Source organism: Pelmatolapia mariae, linkage group LG4, assembly GCF_036321145.2.
Source record: "Pelmatolapia mariae isolate MD_Pm_ZW linkage group LG4, Pm_UMD_F_2, whole genome shotgun sequence".
NCBI lineage: Eukaryota > Metazoa > Chordata > Actinopteri > Cichliformes > Cichlidae > Pelmatolapia > Pelmatolapia mariae.
This window is the reverse complement of record NC_086230.1, coordinates 35,986,160-36,005,000: the sequence shown is the minus strand read 5'-3', so window position 1 is coordinate 36,005,000 and position 18,841 is coordinate 35,986,160. Positions and strand designations below refer to the sequence as shown.

Here is an 18,841-nt window from a genome sequence, read left to right as displayed (position 1 = left end):
GACCTAAATAGGCTGAACGGTGCTCTAAGGTAGGCCCGGTCAGGTTTAAAAGATTCAACAGTCAAATATTTATCAAAGCAGTTACTGATTAATTGTCTGTCAACAGTAAAATATATTACTGTCATCTGCAAACATAAATCATTTTTAAACATTACGACGTCTTCACATTAGAGAAACATTAATGCACATCAGGCAAACTGTGCAACACGTGCACGGAGGTAAGAACACAATAAACCAGCAGCACAACAACTAATATCAATTACAACATCATATATGATAAGCATACCTGCCTGGTCATTTCTACATGTATCAGTGCCTGTCAGGTTTTTTGAAATGCTGTAGTGCTGTGGACACAGAGTGACTAACATTCACTGTCTAACACAGAGCTGCATGTAATTATCTGTAGGCCAAAAGATGTTTTTGTTCTTATGAAGGTATAAAGGTGCTCTCAGTAGAATGCAACACCTCTGGTAGATCTTTCAAATTAAAAGACCTCTGAGCAGCTGGAAGCCCTCACCACTGACATGTGAGATTCAAATAATCATACCTCCTCTTAAACACTTCTCTCTGACTTTGGTAGAAAATGTCATGAGATGAAGGAAGGGTGTGCCAGTGACTGTTCTGATGTTAGACTGTGTGACAGGATTGAAATTCAACAACATGGACTACAAATTCACGTTTTATATCACCTCAGTGCATTCTTATATTGGTGATTCATGCATATTACATAAAGGAGAACGACTAGTGAAAAGTATCATAGAAAAGGCTGGAAGGGGACACATCGCCTGTTTTGGTGTTAAACATGTATTCAATTCAGTTTTAAATCACAACAACAGTCACCTCTGCTCACGTTTTATTGTAAAATCCTACAATAATACAGAGAAAACCCCAACAAAACGCAGAGGGCTGTATAAACACACAGTGAATTTCTATGTTATTACCACTCAGTTACATGTGGTAGTTTCTGTGTAATAAGCAGGAAACAGCGCAGCAGTGCTCAGTGTGGAAAGGAAGATTAAGGGCAGTCAGCACTCCCCCCATTCACTCTGCAGTAAAAAAGAAACACACAGGTCTTTTTGGTTTATTATGGATGAAAATGAACTTAATTAGGACAAAAGTGAGAGTGCATCACTTTAAATTGCCACGTCATAATTTCCTCAGGGATTAATGATGTATCCTGATTCTGACAGGTTCTAATGTAACACTGACAGAACTGACAGCTACCTGCTGCAGGAGAGGCTGAATCTTTGGGTGGTTAGAGGTCAGTCAGTGATGAAGGCGGTGCAGGACAGTCGTAGACAAGCGTGAATGGCATCTTATTCTTGTGTACTGGACATTTTAATGTGTGCTCCACTTTCTAAGCTACCTGGAATATTTTTACCATATCATGTGCTCTCATCCTGGTATTTTGCACAAGTGTTTCCAGTTCCAGACTTACTGTTGCTTGCTTGATGCGTGCTTTTATTCAGTTATCATTACCGTGGTATTGCATTCCTGCTTCTCACACAGAAACTGCCATAAGTGTGTTTGGTAGTCATGACCAATGTTCCCTCTAAGCTGCGCGCGTGCGCAATTGCGCACTGCTGGCACGGTCTCTGCGCACAGAAAATCTGTGTTGCGCACAAACAAAAAAATCTAGAAGAATCTGAAGAAGTAACAATATAATTAATTGCCCAACATTGGTCATTATATCCTGTATTTTGCAGACAGAGAGCTACATACTCTCTCCCAGACCACAGACTCATAATACAAGTCAGAGCTTTATAAAAAAAAAAAGAAAGTTGTGTTTTCAAAATTGGAGTTCAAGTTATTTTTCCTTCCAATAGTGTTAACATACTACACAGGTCATGAAATAGATTTGTTTTTAATTTTCATTGTAAGTGGGCTAAAGCAGTTAATTAAAAGTAGTCTAACATAAATGCTGTAATTTGATTACTTTAATAAACCATGTAACTTGGATGGATTCGATGCTGGCGTGACCACAGTGCACACGTCTGCTGTTGCTCACAGTGGTCCAAGGGACCGCTCAGGGAGTTTGTGTGTTCGCTCAGACACATGAAACATTAGAGGGAACATTGATCATGACTATTCTGTAAGGTTGTTTTAAAGGGTTATTAACGTGGTTATTCATATGTTATTAAATGGAAAGAGGTGGTTTTGCATTGTGTAGCTCTGTTTCCTGCTTATTACACAGAAACTGCTGCAGGTAACTGAGTGGTAATAACATAGAAATTACCACATTTTTACATTCTTGTTTCTTCCTTCTTTGCGAGTCTTGAGTTAGTATTCTAGTGCTTCTGAGTTTGTTATTTATAGTTTTGGGTGTTTTGTCTGATTATTTAAGATTCAGGAAGTTTATTGTCATTTACACGGGAAACACAACTGTGGAAGGGTGTTAGTCCGTTCCCAGTCTCATCTCTGTGGGACGTCCTCAGCTTCTGGGCTCAGTCCTGTGTCCTGCGTTCATGTTTTGTTATCCTCTCTATGTCCCCAGTCATGCCACCACGTCTGTCTGGTTTGCCTGTCTTCTCTTATGTATGTATTTAATACTTAATATACTTATAACAGGTGTACTTATATTACTTATAGTTATTGTAATGACATCTTTAGCCCTGTGTCTGTCACTTCTCGTAATCATCCCTCTGTGTCCTCGCCTGTTGCATGTGTCGTAGTCTAGGTTTCAGTGTGTGTGCTTTATTTTGTCTCCTTGTGAATGAGCTGCCTGTGGCTGGATGCTGGCTGTTGTTCAAATCAACATTTCAATTAATTCCAACAACTGTAAAAAACAACAGTCGTGACTGATGCAGACTGAATTATAAAGAACCTTAGACTCACTTTGATTTAAGATCATTGGGGTTTGGAGACCTTACAGGTTACTGTCATTTCTTACAGCACTGCGATGTTCACATTCACTGACTCAACAACACGTCACAGCATGAAATAGAAACACAGTGTTTGTGTCATGGTCCTGGGTTGGTTACCCAGTGTTTCTGTGTTATTAATAGGCTGTGATTTCATTATTTAGTCTCCTGGTTTCTGCTTCTGTGCTCCTCCTTTCCTCCGTGTCCCATGTTTCCTGTGTCTCCTCAGTCAGTGTCATTCTGTGTCTTTGTGGTGTCTCTTGTGTTTCCTGTTTTACTTTGATGATCTCGGTTTTGCTTTCCCACCGTCTCATTAACCGGCTCTGATTAGTCCCAGCTGTGTTTCCACCTGTTCCCCTGTTCGTACCGTCTCTGTGCTGGATGTTTCCTCCATGCTGCCGGTCTCCGTGTTTGTTTTCTCGTCAGTTCCTAGTTTTCTAGTTTCTTTGTTTTCTAGTTTCTCTTCTCTTGAGTTCCTGGTTTCCTAGCTCTCGGTCATTATGTTTTGTTTCGTATATCTTGCATTCAAGTTTTCGCAGCGAGTAAAGCTGCAGCTTTAAGTGACCTTTGTGTGCTCGAGTCCTTTACTTGGGTCCTACATCCTGCCTGCCGCACAGCGTAACATTATTATTGAACATTTATATGATTAACATCACTTTGTCTGTTATGTTAAAATTATTTTTTTGTACAAATGATGACATATCAAATTGTGTCACAACATTAGGGACAGCAGTGTATCCTTACTAAAGGAGGTAATAAAGGAAGAAACATTCCTTAGCTGTTATTATCATGACTCCCACGTAGCTTCCTTGGGTTATTTCTCTCTCACGTCTCACTTAGTAACCTTCTGAAAGTGCAATAGTCTATTTGAACATATCCTCAATATAAACCAAAAACGCGGGCAGATAATGAAAGGTCATATCTTGCCACTGCTTTAAAGAACTTATTAAGCTGATGTTCAACTGGCAAAAAATGAATACAACAAAAGATTTGATGTAATGTGGCATAAATCTGTCTGGATTACTAAGCGTCTGAAGAAGACATCGACAGGGGTGAAACTTTTCATTTCTTGTGTGAAACTGACACTAAAACCACATGTGAGACACACATGTGGTTTGGAAGGATTGTTCATTATTACACTGAACAGTCTAGTTTAAAAAACCAAACAAACAGCTGAAACTGTAAAGTGAAGTGGAATGTGTCTAACTCATGGGTTTATTTTATTCTCATTGATCCAAATGTTCACGGGTACAGATGGGTTACATCTGAAGCTAAACAGACATGTCCTGATTCCTGACAGGACCAAGGATGGCAACACCAACAGAGTTGGTGGAAGCGTTGGAGGAGCTGGGAGACAGCGAGCTAAAAGATTTTAAGGAGATGGAAACGAAGGATCAGGTGGAAAGTTTATCCAGCACTGACTTAGGACCTGAAGGTGAGTCATGGAAGCAGGTCAGTCAGCTGACACGGCTTCTGAAGCAGTTGAGGCAAACTGAACTCCACATTAAAATATCTCACACACTCACACACATATACATACATACTTAGTCTAGACCTATTGCAGCATAACTAAGGTAGGATTCAGGGTCACCTGATCCAGCCCTAACTATATGCTGTGGAACCAGAAGAGGAGCTTCCAGTTTGGAAAGCTGAAGACTCTGGAACCAACTAGACAGACTGCAGTCTGAGGGAGAAGTGCCCTATTGGTACGGTATAGCACTATGAGATCTTTACAATATGAAACAACCCTCTGAACCATCAGGGGGAAAACAGCATACAGACAGCAAGCTGGGAGGAAATGAGTATTTGCACCTGTGCCCTGCACCTCTCGCAGAGTCCAACCCGTCTTCAGGAGACTCGTTCTCAGACTCCCATCCCACCTCAGCGATGATGCTGTTACAGGGAATTAATTAATTTTTTTTAAATATCTGGATCAGAACTCTTTAATGAGCCCAAGAGGAAATCATGTGGTCTCAGTTGCTCTAAGACAGTAAGAAGAGTAGCTAGCTAAGCTAAATAAACAATACTATTTATTACAAAGTTACAAAATATAACTAAATAGCGCAAACAGAGAAACACAAGAGAAGTTACGCTTAACAAAGTTTAAAGGATGGAGAAAAACAGGAGCAACTGTAAGAGGCTGCATGCTGGTTGTGCGCACAAACAGGTTGTTGTGTTGGTGTTTCCCACAGCAGACTTTTCATGGGTGTGTCTTTGCTCCCCACAGATGTAAGATGCATGCCAGCAGCTCCGCCTCCACAACCTGAAACATCGTACCAAGTCACACTGCAGTCTGAGCTCCAGAACATCTTCAGGTGTGCTCAGGAGGGCCTCGAGAAGCAGAATGAGGAACGTTTGTATGCCGTGACCCCAGAGCTGTTTATTACAGAGAGACCGACCACAGACTCCTGTTCACAAGAAGAGGTCAGACTGGCTGACCTCGAGTCAGAGAGGGTGGTTAAACCCAGTGACCTCTTCCAACTGTTTTCTAGTGAGGGCACTGCTGTGAGGACAGTGCTGACCAGCGGGATAGCGGGAATTGGCAAATCATCCATTGTTAAGAGGTTTATGTTGGACTGGGCTGAAAAAAGAACCAATCAAGACTTACATCTGATCTTCCCCTTTGACTGTCAGCAGATGGGTTTATGGAAAGGAGAAACATTTAGCCTGGCAGAGCTCATCCATACATGTATCCCATATTTTTCAGCCAGTGGTATCAAAGAAGAAACTTTAAATGACATTTTCACAAGTTTACAGAACTCCAGAGACACAAGTGAGTTCAGACTTCTGTTTGTGTTTGATGGATTGGATCAAAGTTGCCTTCAGCTCGACTTCACAGGAAAAACAGAGAAGTCTATCGATGTGACAAAGTCAGCCGGAGTAGAAGTGCTTCTGACCAACCTCATCAGGGGCAAACTGCTTCCCTCTGCTCGCCTCTGGATAACCACACAACCTGCAGCAGCCAATCGAATTCCCCCTCAGTACGTTCACAGAGTGACGGAGGTCAGAGGGTTCACTGACCCTCAGAAGGAGGACTACTTCAGAAAGAGATTCCAAGATGGGGAGCAGGCCAACAGGATGGTCGCCCACATCAACACATCCCAAGGACTACACATCATGTGCCACATCCCAGTCTTCTGCTGGATCACAGCTGCAGTTCTGGAGGATGTGCTGAAAACCAGTGAGCGAGGAGAGCTGCCCAAGACCCTGACTGAGATGTACATCCACTTCCTGATGGTTGAGATTAACCACACAAAGCAGAAGCATGTCCCAGAAAAGTGCATTCGGTACATTATGTCATTGGCTGAACTAGCTTTTCACCAGCTGCTGAGAGGAAACGCCATCTTTACTGAGGAGGAGCTGAGCTGCAGTGGCATTCATGTCAGAGCAGCATCAAAGTATGCAGGACTGTTCACAAAGATCTTCAAGCAGGTTTGTGGACAAAGGAAGGAACAGGACCAGAAGAATATCTTTAGCTTTACTCACCAAAGCATTCATCAGTTTCTAGCTGCAGTTTACGTGACCATATCACTGTTTAGCTACAACAGAAATGTGATGCCTGTCCCCCGACTCACCGTGCAAAGTCTGTTCATGTGTTTCAGTAAATCGAACTCTTCTACGGCTCTGAATATCCAAAAAAATGCAGTCAAGACAGCGTTAAAGAGCCCAAATGGTCACCTGGATTTGTTTGCCCGCTTTCTCCTCGGTCTGTCATTGCAGACCAATCAGACTCTCCTACAAGACCTGCTGACACAAACAAGAAGTAGCTCACATAACAATCAGAAAGCAATCCTGTATGTGAAGAAGAGGATCAGGAAGAATCCTGGTCCAGAACAATGCATCCTGCTGTTCCACTGCCTGAATGAACTGAATGATCGTTCTCTGGTGGAGGAGATCCAACGATACCTGAGTTCAGGAAGTCTCTGCAAAGATAAACTGTCTCCCAGCCAGTGGTCGACACTTCTCTTCATCTTACTGTCATCAGAAAAAAATCTGGATGTGTTTGACCTGAAGAAATACTGTGCTTCAGAGGAGGCTCTTCTGAGGCTGCTGCCAGTGGTCAGAACCTCTAAAAAAATTCTGTAAGTTCATGGATAAGTGAGTCATCCACAAAACCAAATATAATATTACTCCTCCTGAACAAATCGCCTTACAGACCTTACAGAGTTGAGAGCAAGATGATGTTATTTACTAGTCCAATAACAAAAAGGCCAAGCTGCAGATATGTTTGTGGCCTCTAGATTATTTTGCTCTCTTCTGAGCTTTCTTTGTTATCATGCTTTTGGTATCTTTGCTGCTGCTATAAATACAGAATATGTCAGTTTTATAGCTTGCTGAAAACCTACAGTGGGTGTTCTCTCACATAAAGTAACAGGATAAAGACATGCTGTGGAAGAGAGCCAGAGATTAATAACAAGTATGATTCAGTGCAGAGAGGTCTGTTAACACATAGTGAGTGAAGAAGAAACACCCAGTGAATCATGGGAATCTTTAAAATTTTAAAGATTTTGAATTCAGTTCTTCATTTAACAGGAAGCCAATGAAGGGAAGCCAAAACAGGAGAAATCTGCTCTCTCTTTCTAGTCCCTGTCAGGACTCTTGCTGCAGCATTTTGGATTAACTGAAGGCTTTTCAGGGAGTTTTTAGGACTTCCTGATAATAGTGAATTACAGTAGTCCAGCCTGGAAGTAATAAATGCATGAACTAGTTTTTCAGCGTCACTCTGAGACAGGATATTTCTAACTTTAGAGATGTTGCGGTCTCTTGTCACTTTTCTCTGGTCACTTTTCCCAGACAGGCATGAACATTTTCACACTTTTCTCTCTTGTTTAAACTCTCAAAGTTCAAACCTTCATAGAAAAATAAGTCCAGTATTATAAAATGAAACCAAAGTCACCCGCGGTTGCCTTTAACTAGTTTTTCAGCGTCACTCTGAGACAGGATATTTCTAATTTTAGAGATGTTGCACAAATGGAAGAAAGCAGTCTTACATATTTGTTTAATATGTGCGTTGAAGGACATGTCCTGGTCAAAAATGACTCCAAGGTTCCTCACAGTGTTACTGGAGGCCAAGGTAATGCCATCCAGAGTAAGAATCTGGTTAGATACCATATTTCTAAGATTTTCAGGGCCGAGTACAATAACCTCAGTTTGATCTGAATTAAGAAGCAGAAAGTTAGCGGCCATCCAGCTCTTTATGTCTTTAAGACATTCCTGCAGTTTAACTAATTGGTGTGTGTTACCTGGCTTCATGGATAGATAGAGCTGGGTGTCATCAGCATAGCAGTGTAAATGTATGCTATGTCTTCTAATGATACTGCCTAAGGGAAGCATGTATAATGTAAACAGAATTGGTCCTAGCACTGAACCCTGTGGAACTCCATAATTAACCTCAGTGTGTGAAGAGGACTCTCCATTTACATGTACAAATTGGAGTCTATTAGATAGATATGATACAAACCACTGCAGTGCAGTACCTGTAATACCTACAACGTGCTCTAATCGCTCTAATAGGATATTATGATCAACAGTATCGAACGCTGCACTGAGGTCTAGCAGGACAAGCACAGAGATGAGTCCACTGTCAGAGGCCATAAGAAGATCATTTGTAACCTTCACTAAAGCTGTTTCTGTGCTGTGATGAGCTTTTTTGACCAGGACATGTCCTTCAACGCACATATTAAACAAATATGTAAGACTACTTTCTTCCATTTGTGCAACATCTCTAAAGTTAGAAATATCCTGTCTCAGAGTGACGCTGAAAAACTAGTTCATGCATTTATTACTTCCAGGCTGGACTACTGTAATTCATTATTATCAGGAAGTCCTAAAAACTCCCTGAAAAGCCTTCAGTTAATCCAAAATGCTGCAGCAAGAGTCCTGACAGGGACTAGAAAGAGAGAGCAGATTTCTCCTGTATTGGCTTCCCTTCATTGGCTCCCTGTTAAATCCAGAATTCAAAATCCTGCTCCTCACATACAAGGTCTTAAATAATCAGGCCCCATCTTATCTTAATGACCTTGTAGTACCATATCACCCTATTAGAGCACTTCGCTCTCACACTGCAGGCCTACTTGTTGTTCCTAGAGTATTTAAAAGTAGAATGGGAGGCAGAGCCTTCAGTTTTCAGGCCCCTCTTCTGTGGAACCAGCTTCCAGTTTGGATTCAGGAGACAGACACTATCTCTACTTTCAAGATTAGGCTTCAAACTTTCCTTTTTGCTAAAGCATATAGTTAGGGCTGGACCAGGTGACCCTGAATCCTCCCTTAGTTATGCTGCAATAGGTGTAGGCTGCTGGGGGATTCCCATGATGCATTGAGTTGAGTCACCTTTCTCACTCACTATGTGTTAATAGACCTCTCTGCACTGAATCGTACTTGTTGTTAATCTCTGTCTCTCTTCCACAGCATGTCTTTATCCTGTCTTCCTTCTCTCAACCAATCACAGCAGATGGCCCCGCCCCTCCCTGAGCCTGGTTCTGCTGCAGGTTTCTTCCTGTTAAAAGGGAGTTTTTCCTTCCCACTGTCACCAAAGTGCTTGCTATAGGGGGTCATATGATTGTTGGGTTTTTCTCTGTACCTATGAAGCGCCTTGAGGCGACTTTTGTTGTGATTTGGCGCTGTATAAATAAAATTGAATTGAATTGAATTGAATTGAAACCTGACTGAAACTCTTCAAATAAGCCATTCCTCTGCAGATGATCTGTTAGCTGTTTGACAACTACTCTTTCAAGAATGTTTGATATGAAAGGAAGGTTGGAGATATGTGGGTCATGGACCTACATGTTTGATTTGGCAGAGATTTTATGCTGAAGGTTCTTCCAGACTGAACGTTCCCATTTGGGAACAGAGTAACACTATGGGTGTGCTAGCTTGTGACTCAGTGAGGCTGGATTTGTGTATTGAACCATCAGCAGTGCAGATATCCATTTCTTAAAAATGCATATCTAGCTACTCCTAGTCGGACTATTTTAAAATGAAGCAGTGTGACTTGTGGTCACAAAAGCAGAAATGATTTAAATGTTTTAAGTGTTTAAGTTTTGTCTGTTTTTCATCATAGGCTGAGTGGCTGCAAGCTGTCATGGAGAAGCTGTGAAGCTTTGTCTTCAGTTCTCAGCTCCCAGTCCTCCAGTTTGAGAGAGCTGGATATGAGTAACAACGATCTTCAGGATTCAGGAGTGACATTGCTGTCCACTGGACTGCGGAGTCCACACTGTATACTTGAGATTCTTAAGTTAGTCATTATCATTTAAATAAAAAAAAAAAAAGCATAGTATTCTTTGCAGATTTTTGATAATACATTTTTTTAAATTCTTCAGCTTAAAAATTAAATTTTATTCATGATTTTCAGGCTGTCAGGCTGCATGGTCACAGAGGAAGGCTGTGCTTCTCTGGCCTCGGCTCTAAGCACCAACCCTTCACATATGAGAGAGCTGGACCTTAGCTACAATCATCCAGGTGACACAGGAGCAGATATGCTGTCTGCTCGACTGAATGATCCAAACTGCAGACTGGATACTCTCAGGTATGCTCTGAAAGAACGAGAAGCATACGTGTTCTGATGTAATCTTTACATACGGTGGATGCCAAAGGTCCCTAGTATAACAAATGTCAGTGACAAAGCTGCTATTAATGAATTCATGTTACTGTGTTAGATTGAATATTGCAGTATGCAATATTAAATCTAACAGCAATCTGCGCATTTACAATTGTGGTAACATAACAGTAACAGGACTGCAGTTTTTTCTTCTTCTGCACATCATACAGGTCAGCTGTTTGACACATATTTCAGTTTGCACTAATGCAGCTCTCTGAATAAATTCTGAGCTCCACCTGAGTCTCAATCCTCAGGACCCTTTGTACATCTAAATTGCTGCACTGTTTTTGAGAGAAACACATGTGTACAGCCCGAGTTATTATTTTGATTAATGGGCCCAACACTCTCCCCGTTCTGGTTTGCGGATTTTTGAGCCATTAAATTGCGGAGAAATTCAGGAGAAAGTTAGTAGATCACCTGTGGCGTCACAATAATTTGCCCTGCTTAATAAATCTGCCGCAGGCAATAAAATTAAATCCCTCTTATTTTCTTATATTTAGCTGCTGCGATCCCGTAGAACTATCCTTTTCACGATTCCTGTGACTGCAGTAAAATTTGCTCCATTCCACGTTTATTCCAGCCGACCCGAAGTAAACATGAATCCATGATAATCTTAAAGGCTGTAATACTGCAAAAGACATTAATAATGCAAACTGATTCCACAGAAGTGTAAACACACTTTTATCAGTGAATATACCTTATAATCTGGAGAACTTTGTTCTTCATGCAGCAACAGCTCAAAGAAAAGTAGTTTTTATTCCAGTAGTGTGATGTTCAGAGTTCAGCTGTGAGTTTAACAAACTGTTTTTGAAAAATTCAAAATATTTCATCAATTTATGGCATGAACATCCAATTACAGTCAATATATATACGAGCTGCACCACTTTTTTAAATTATTTTTTTCATGAATGGTCAGATGGTCCATTGCAAAGGATGGACCAGTGTATCCTCTGCTAAAGGAAGCAAGAAAGGTAGCATTGAAGCTCCTTTCCTTAGTGCTTGGAGAACTGGAAACACTGATTATGGCGACCACTTGTCTCAGTGAGGAATCTTCCTGAGCATGATGACTATTAGAACACATAACCCTCAAGCTTAATGAGAAGATTCAGAACAGTTTTAGAAGAACAATTAGTGTGAGGAGACTCCGCCCACACGAGGGCCAGAGCACCAGCGCAGAACACCACCAGGGACCAGCAGAGTTGGCAAAAGTACAGGCATTCTGTACTTAAGTAGAAGTACAAATACTACTGTTAAAAATACTCCAGCAAAAGTTGAAGTACTGATTCAACTGCTTTCATCTAGTAAAAGTAAAAAAGTAAAAGCTCTGAAATGTACTCAGAGTGAGAAATGAAAAGTGGTTTCTTTGGAGGACATTTCTATTTCTGTGCAAAGCTCACTGAACCCTGTGTTGTATTAGCATAAAGATAAAGTAAGGGGGGAATACAAACGTTAGTCTGACTTTAGTTTAAAGAAGGAAAGAAATCTTTATTTTATATATTGACAGGAAAATGTGCACAGTCAGGGGTTAAAGTGGATTCAGCAGGTGGGGGAACCTGAAATCAGCTGTAAGGTTCAGGGAAAATAATCATAACTCACAATAACTTTTACTGAGAGCTTGAGTAGATTTTCTTACTGTACAGGCTGTGATCAGCTGACCTGCTTCTGACCTGCAGTTTGTTTAGCAGCAGGTTTATGAACAAACAAATGTAGAAATGCAAGGAGTACAAGTAAAAGTAGTCAGAAAAAAATATTCAAGTAAAGAACAGATATCTGAAAATTGTACTTAAGTACACTAATAAATTATTTGTACTTCGTTACTTCTCAGTTCTTTTTTCTTTTCTTTTTTTTTCGCCTGTCCCGTTTGGCACTGCAGCAATCAGAATTATTATTGCGCAGCGGGATTTATTTTTCCAAGTGGATCATTACAGCTTTGCCATACTGGTATACTTGATTGATCTTTATTATTATTGTTTAATTATATTATTATTTTTTTAGTTAGTTGTTTAGTTAATTAGTTATTACAATCGGAACAGACATGATGGGGGGATAATAGGAAAAGGAAAGATGTAGACAAGACAAGTTCGAGAAAAGGAGAGGGGAAGAGGGGCAGAGAGAAAAGACACTAAAAATCAACTGGATCACCTGCTGGAAGAAAAAAAAGAAAACAAGCAAAAAGAGAACATATAAGTAACAATAAATAATAAATATTGAATGTTACTGAGCAGCACACAAGACCAACAACGCATGGTATGCTTAGAGGCAGCAGCCAAGGAAGATAGTGTGTCTGAACAACTGTGTGCACACCTGTGTGCGTGAGTGCGCTTGTATTCAAAAGGTTTCTCCATTTAACAATCTGGTAGTGGGTGTGGACAGTTTACTTCTCACCTTTGAAACCCAGAGATAGTCTTTGGAGAGAATGAAAGAGGAAAGGGGTTCCAAAAAACACCAGCCTGCCCACATCACAGCAGCTTACAAGAACTTACCCAGCATGCACTAAAAACCCGGTAATGAGATAATGTTACATTTCGATTGGCTTTTAATTAGATTTGTGCTGAATGTTTGATTGTGCTGTTTTATGTATATCTGTTTTTATATTACTGTGAAGAGTGCTATACAAATAAATTGAAATTGAAATTTGAAATTGAAACCAAGAGTTCTGATATGTTATCATCAAGTAGACAATGCAGTCAATGAATCTGACAAACTATGCACATATACATGGAACATTACACTGCATAATGCTTGAGTTTTGCATTTTATGGAAAATTTTCATTTTCAGTTACACGATTATCCAAAAGTATTGTTATGTTGTGATAGCGTTATTTTGTGAGTTATTCTTGAATTCCCAGCCTTAATCATTTCAAATGATTAAAGTGTGAAGCAGTTCATAACTGCACCCGTAAATGGCTGTTTTGTCATGCAGATTGGATCATGGTGGAGAACAGAGGCTGAAACCGGGCTTAAAGAAGTGTAAGTGATTTTATTCAGTTTATTCTGACATGTCACAGAAAAAAAATATAAAAAACAATTCAATTCAATTTTATTTACCTACCAGCAAATCCCTAAGGTGCTTTATACTGTAAGGTTAAAAAAACCCTACAATAATACAAAGAAAACAGAGAAAACCCCAACTATCACAGAGTGCCCTATAAGCAGCACTTTGGTGACAGTGGGAAGGAAAAACTCCCTTTTAACAGGAAGAAACCTCCAGCAGAACCAGGCTCAGGGAGGGGCGGGGCCATCTGCTGTGATTGGTTGGGGTGAGAGAAGGAAGACAGGATAAAGACATGCTGTGGAAGAGAGACAAGGTTAATAACAGATATGATTCAATTCAGAGAGGTCTATTAACACATAGTGGTCGTGTCCAAATTCATGGGCTGCACGCCTGGCACCTGATGCCTTCACGGTCTACATGGGCCGGGTCCTCAGGAGGTCGGGTAGGCCGGAAGTGAGCGGCTGTGAAATTGGACTGTCTAGCCTTCAGATTTGCGTCACCGCTCTCTCGGTGGAGTTTAATAAACTCATCTGCTCTTTTCTATCTAAAATATAACAGGACACTGGCGTAAACTCTCGACCGTCTCACACTTCTCTTTAATCAGTTTTCTGTTTGACGTTTATTCAGCTGTGTGAAAACTATAACTTTAATCTCAGCCAAACTGATTTACTCACGAACAAATAAAACACTGAAAAAGCCAAACAATAACATTTTAAGTTGTCTAAGTGGCTTATATATCACGTTTAACCTGAGTAGCGAAAGACTGCGGGGGTCTGAAAATGATGTGCTGGGAGTTGTGCCGTTCTCGGCGGCTCTAGTGACGCTTGAGCTCCCGGCTAGCTATCGATCTGATGGGTAACAGACGTCTCCGAAAACGTCGAAGCACTTTTGCAAATATGTGATATCTTGATAAACCGAGCAGATATTTGAAGTTTACACAGCTACATTCTCGCCTGAAAATATGTTAAAAGTTTATTTTGTGACCCAGAAAGATTAGTAAGAGTAATTTTAAAACTTAGCAGCGGCCGCCATTGTTGAAAACTGGAATTGGCTGGGCCGCGCTATGAATTCTGGGATATGGTGGGCCACGAAGGACACATGCAACCCATCCTTCAAATTCAGGGAAAAGGAGGACGCATTTGTCAGCTGCGTTCGGAAGAGTCCAACAATTTGGACAGCCTTCGTCGTGTCGCTGTGACACAATCGGCCCACAAATGCGGCCTCGGGAGGATGCAGCCCATGAATTTGGACTCCTCCAGTGAGTGAAGATGAAACACCCAGTGCATCATGGGAATCCCCCAGCAGTCTACACCTGTTACAGGAAAAGGATCCATTCATATGAATCTGCACTTGTGTGCACTTCAATGATGTTTTGATTCAATGGTACTTTGTTCCTGGCACACCAGTTTTTTTGATGCACATTTCTGAAGCCACCATCTCCAGCAGCTCCATCAGGTTTTTATTTGTGCCATCTGCAAATAAAACTAAGTTTGATATATCGATACCTAATGAGTAGTTTTGGACCCAGTACAGAACCTAGTGGAATACCTGATGCAATGTCCAAGCATAATGAGGAATATTCTCCCAACCTCACAAACCGTTTGCTGTCACTTGAATAAGTTTTTACCCAGTGCAGTACAACCTCCGTCGGATCTCGTGCCACTCAGGTTTATGAATTAACAGTTCATGATCAACTGTATCAAATGTTTTTTAAAGATCTAGGAATATTTGCCTGCATACTGTTAACAGAAATGAAACCAGTTAATGTGATTTGCTGTGTTCTTTGTTTCCATCAGATGCCTGCGAGCTGCAGATAGACCCAAACACAGTAAGCCGAGCCCTCAGATTGTCCCACAACAACGTGACGGTGACAGCGTCAGACTTTCAGTTATATCCGAATCATCCAGACAGGTTTGACAGTTGGCCCCAGCTTCTGTGTAAAAATGAACTGAGCGGTCGCTGTTACTGGGAGGTGGAGTGGAGGGGACTAGTGGACATATGTGTGAGTTACAGAGGAATCAAAAGAAAAGGCAACAGCCCTCGAAGCAGGTTTGGAGGAAACGATCAGTCTTGGAGTCTGAGCTGCTTTCTTGACCGCTACGCTGTCTGCCACAACAACCAAGGGAAAGAGATGTACTTCCCTTCCTCATCCTCATCCTCTTTCTCTAAGAGAATAGCAGTGTATGTAGACTATCCTGCCGGCGTGGTGTCCTTCTACAGAGTCTCCTGTGACAGTCTGATCCACCTTCACACCTTCAACACCACCTTCACCGAGCCTTTGTATGCAGGCTTTGGCTGTGACTCCAGGCTGGGCTTTAACCTGATGTTTAACATCCAGTCCTCAGTGTCTCTGTGCAAGCTGTAGGAGGATGAGTGTAAATGATGAGTATGAATCAGTCAAGTTTGTGCACTTTAAGCAGAACAAATAACACCTTATCATAGTAATGCATTTTTGTTTTTTTTACTGATTAACAAGATTTGGAAAAACTGCCTCTTCTTCTCAGAGTAATGCACAATATTGGGAATAGAGAGTATACAGCTATGTTATTAGCCCTTTGCCCATCCTTGACAAAGGGCTTATAACACAGCTGTATAAAATCAAGGAAACATCCTAAGGATCACAGGAAACAGCAAAATCCATTAAAAACTGTGGAAACAAACTGAAAACTGAATGTGGGGCAAAGGGTTTGTTTGTATGGTAATAAAACGTAGCGGTCCATCACGCATAGAAATAATCATACTGCAGTTCTCACAGGTTCAGCATTGATCATGTGTTATTACTTCTCCTGCTAAGTACACACAAGCATGCAAGCTGGTTTCATGGACTTGGTATATATTTTGTATAATGACTGTAAAAACTGTATTTCAGCTTCTGTTGTGTTTCATAATCTTCAGTAAGTATGGATCCATGGAGCGTCCCATGGACATCCACCATGTCACCATGACTACGCTCCGCCCAGGAAACTTTCAGACCAGGTCACAACCTATGCAGAATTTAATGAGAGTTACCACAAAGAAAAAAGCAAAAGATTTATACACACACACACACACACACACACACACACACACACACACACACACACACACACACACACACACACACACACACACATACACACACCACACACACACATATATATGATACATTTTCCCTTAGTGGTGTACTGACTTTTGTTGCCAGCGGTTTAGACATTAGTGGCTGTGTGTTGAGTTATTTAGAGGGGACAGCAAATGTACACAGTTATACAAGCTGCACACTTTACATTATATCAAAGTGTCATATCTTCAATGTTGTCCAGTGGAAATATTTACAAAAATACGAGGGGCGTACTGACTTTTGTGAGACACTGTATCTATCTATATATCTATATATATATATCTATATATATATATATAGATATATATATATATCTATATATATATATACATTTCTGTGAGATTTGATGATGGATGGATATGAAGCCTGGAGGTGGAGCTGTGATGGTTAGGATGAATGGTGATCGTGGTGATCCCTACATGCTGAGCTTAGGGGGGCATCAGTGAGTCAGATCATCACTATCTGTATTGTTTTACAGTCTTTACCGTTTCCAGTATACGGTATCCTGAGCTGAGTGTTTCCATGGTGATACTCATTTGAAAATTAAATGCATTTTAATGTCATTTTGTGTATAAAGGAAAAACATTGTGCACACACTGTGCTTGTGTTCCTGCTTCAGTGGGTGTGTTTAGGCCAACATTTGCTATGATGATCAGACACACTTACACACTAAGGAAAAGAAGGTAACAAACAGGTTGAGTAGCACAGATTGAGTTGAAAACAGGAACAAAAAAAAGAGATGTGGGGGTGTTTGTCTCTGCGACAACTGTGTAAGCGTCTGTCGTGGTGGATTTAATGGTAACATGATTGTCTATGTACGTCAGAGTGGGGCAATCAGCTCTTCCCCTGATAATGCTCTCACAGGCAGTCTTCATGTGACAGACTTTAAGTTAAAGTCATAAGGAACAGAGAACAAGACAGTGATGTTCCCATCAGCTTGCTTTGTGGTGTGGCTGTGCGCCACTGATGATATGCGCACTGGACAGAGAACCAGTGGAAAATTAAACCCATCTGAAGGAAAACACAGACTTGTGCAGAACAAATTCTGGAAATATTTTTAACTAGAAGGAAATAAACAGAAGGAAAACAGCTCATACTTATTAAAAGTAACGTCTACACTACAAATACAGTGAAAGCCGAAAGCATGCAGTCACCTGCGGTTGCACAGAGTGTAGATCCTCTGATTCACGATCTCGATGGTGCACTGGCAATGTGTTAGTGACTGCAGCATACAAAGAGAAGAGCGTAGAAGCAAGCCCACGCCAGTATGAAGACAAACATTAAAAAGACTTTGATAAAAAGCTTGGTGGGGAGAATATCTGAGGCGCTTAAAGACGGCTTCATGTTTTTAATCCCACCATATCATCAAATGTCACAGGTGTAAACGTAGACCAAGAGTGAGACCAAGAGTGAGAAGGGGGCGCCTCGCTAGCAGAACAAGAAAGCTTTGGGGGGAGATCTTGGCCTTGATTTCTTTGATCTTATCAACAAAAAATTGAAGACATTTTTTTCTGTCTGCTTTGCACATTTAGAGGTACCAAATCTGGGGACACAGTAGCACTGACTTTGTCAAACAAAGTCTTGGGATTTCTCTTGTTTTTTAATATGAGTCAAGAAAAATATTCTGATCTGACATTTTTCATTTAAGGATGAGATCTCTAAGACAGAACCTGTGTAGTTTGGTTTTCTTCCACTGTCGTTCTGTTTTGTGGCATGTTCTCCTTAAGTTTAAAATAGACTCATTTATCCATGGGCATGCCTTTTCCTGTGAGATACACCGTGCTTTCATAGGAGTCACTTCATCCAAAATGTGTGCATATCGAAGCACTGGATAAGAGTGTTTACATCATCGGCGATCGTGGCTCAAGAGTTGGGAGTTCGCCTTGTAATCGGAAGGTTGCCGGTTCGAGCCCCGGCTCGGACAGTCTCTCGGTCGTTGTGTCCTTGGGCAAGACACTTCACCTGTTGCCTACTGGTGGTGGTCAGAGGGCCCGGTGGCGCCAGTGTCCGGCAGCCTCGCCTCTGTCAGTGCGCCCCAGGGTGGCTGTGGCTACAATGTAGCTTGCCATCACCAGTGTGTGAATGTGTGTGTGAATGGGTGGATGACTGGTTGTGTAAAGCGCTTTGGGGTCCTTAGGGACTAGAAAAGCGCTATACAAATACAGGCCATTTACCATTTCCATTAGAAAGCAGAGAACTGTCAGACAGAGAACCTCTCATCAGTAGTCTCAGTCATTATGCCTCTGTGAGTTTTTAATATGAAGAGCATTTATTTAGAGCTAAAGTTACAG

At 41.2% G+C, this 18,841-nt stretch overlaps 1 protein-coding gene across 1 annotated transcript; it reads left to right on the top strand.

Annotated features, from left to right (window-relative positions):
• Positions 1–4,169: 4,169 nt before the first annotated feature.
• On the top strand, positions 4,170–15,871 carry LOC134626821 (NACHT, LRR and PYD domains-containing protein 12-like). The gene is made up of 6 exons (XM_063472742.1): positions 4,170–4,296; positions 5,089–6,943; positions 9,922–10,095; positions 10,213–10,386; positions 13,382–13,428; positions 15,250–15,871. Exons 1-6 carry the CDS (start codon positions 4,170–4,172, stop codon positions 15,816–15,818), a joined length of 2,946 nt encoding a protein of 981 aa, XP_063328812.1. The 3' UTR covers positions 15,819–15,871.
• Positions 15,872–18,841: the final 2,970 nt, after the last annotated feature.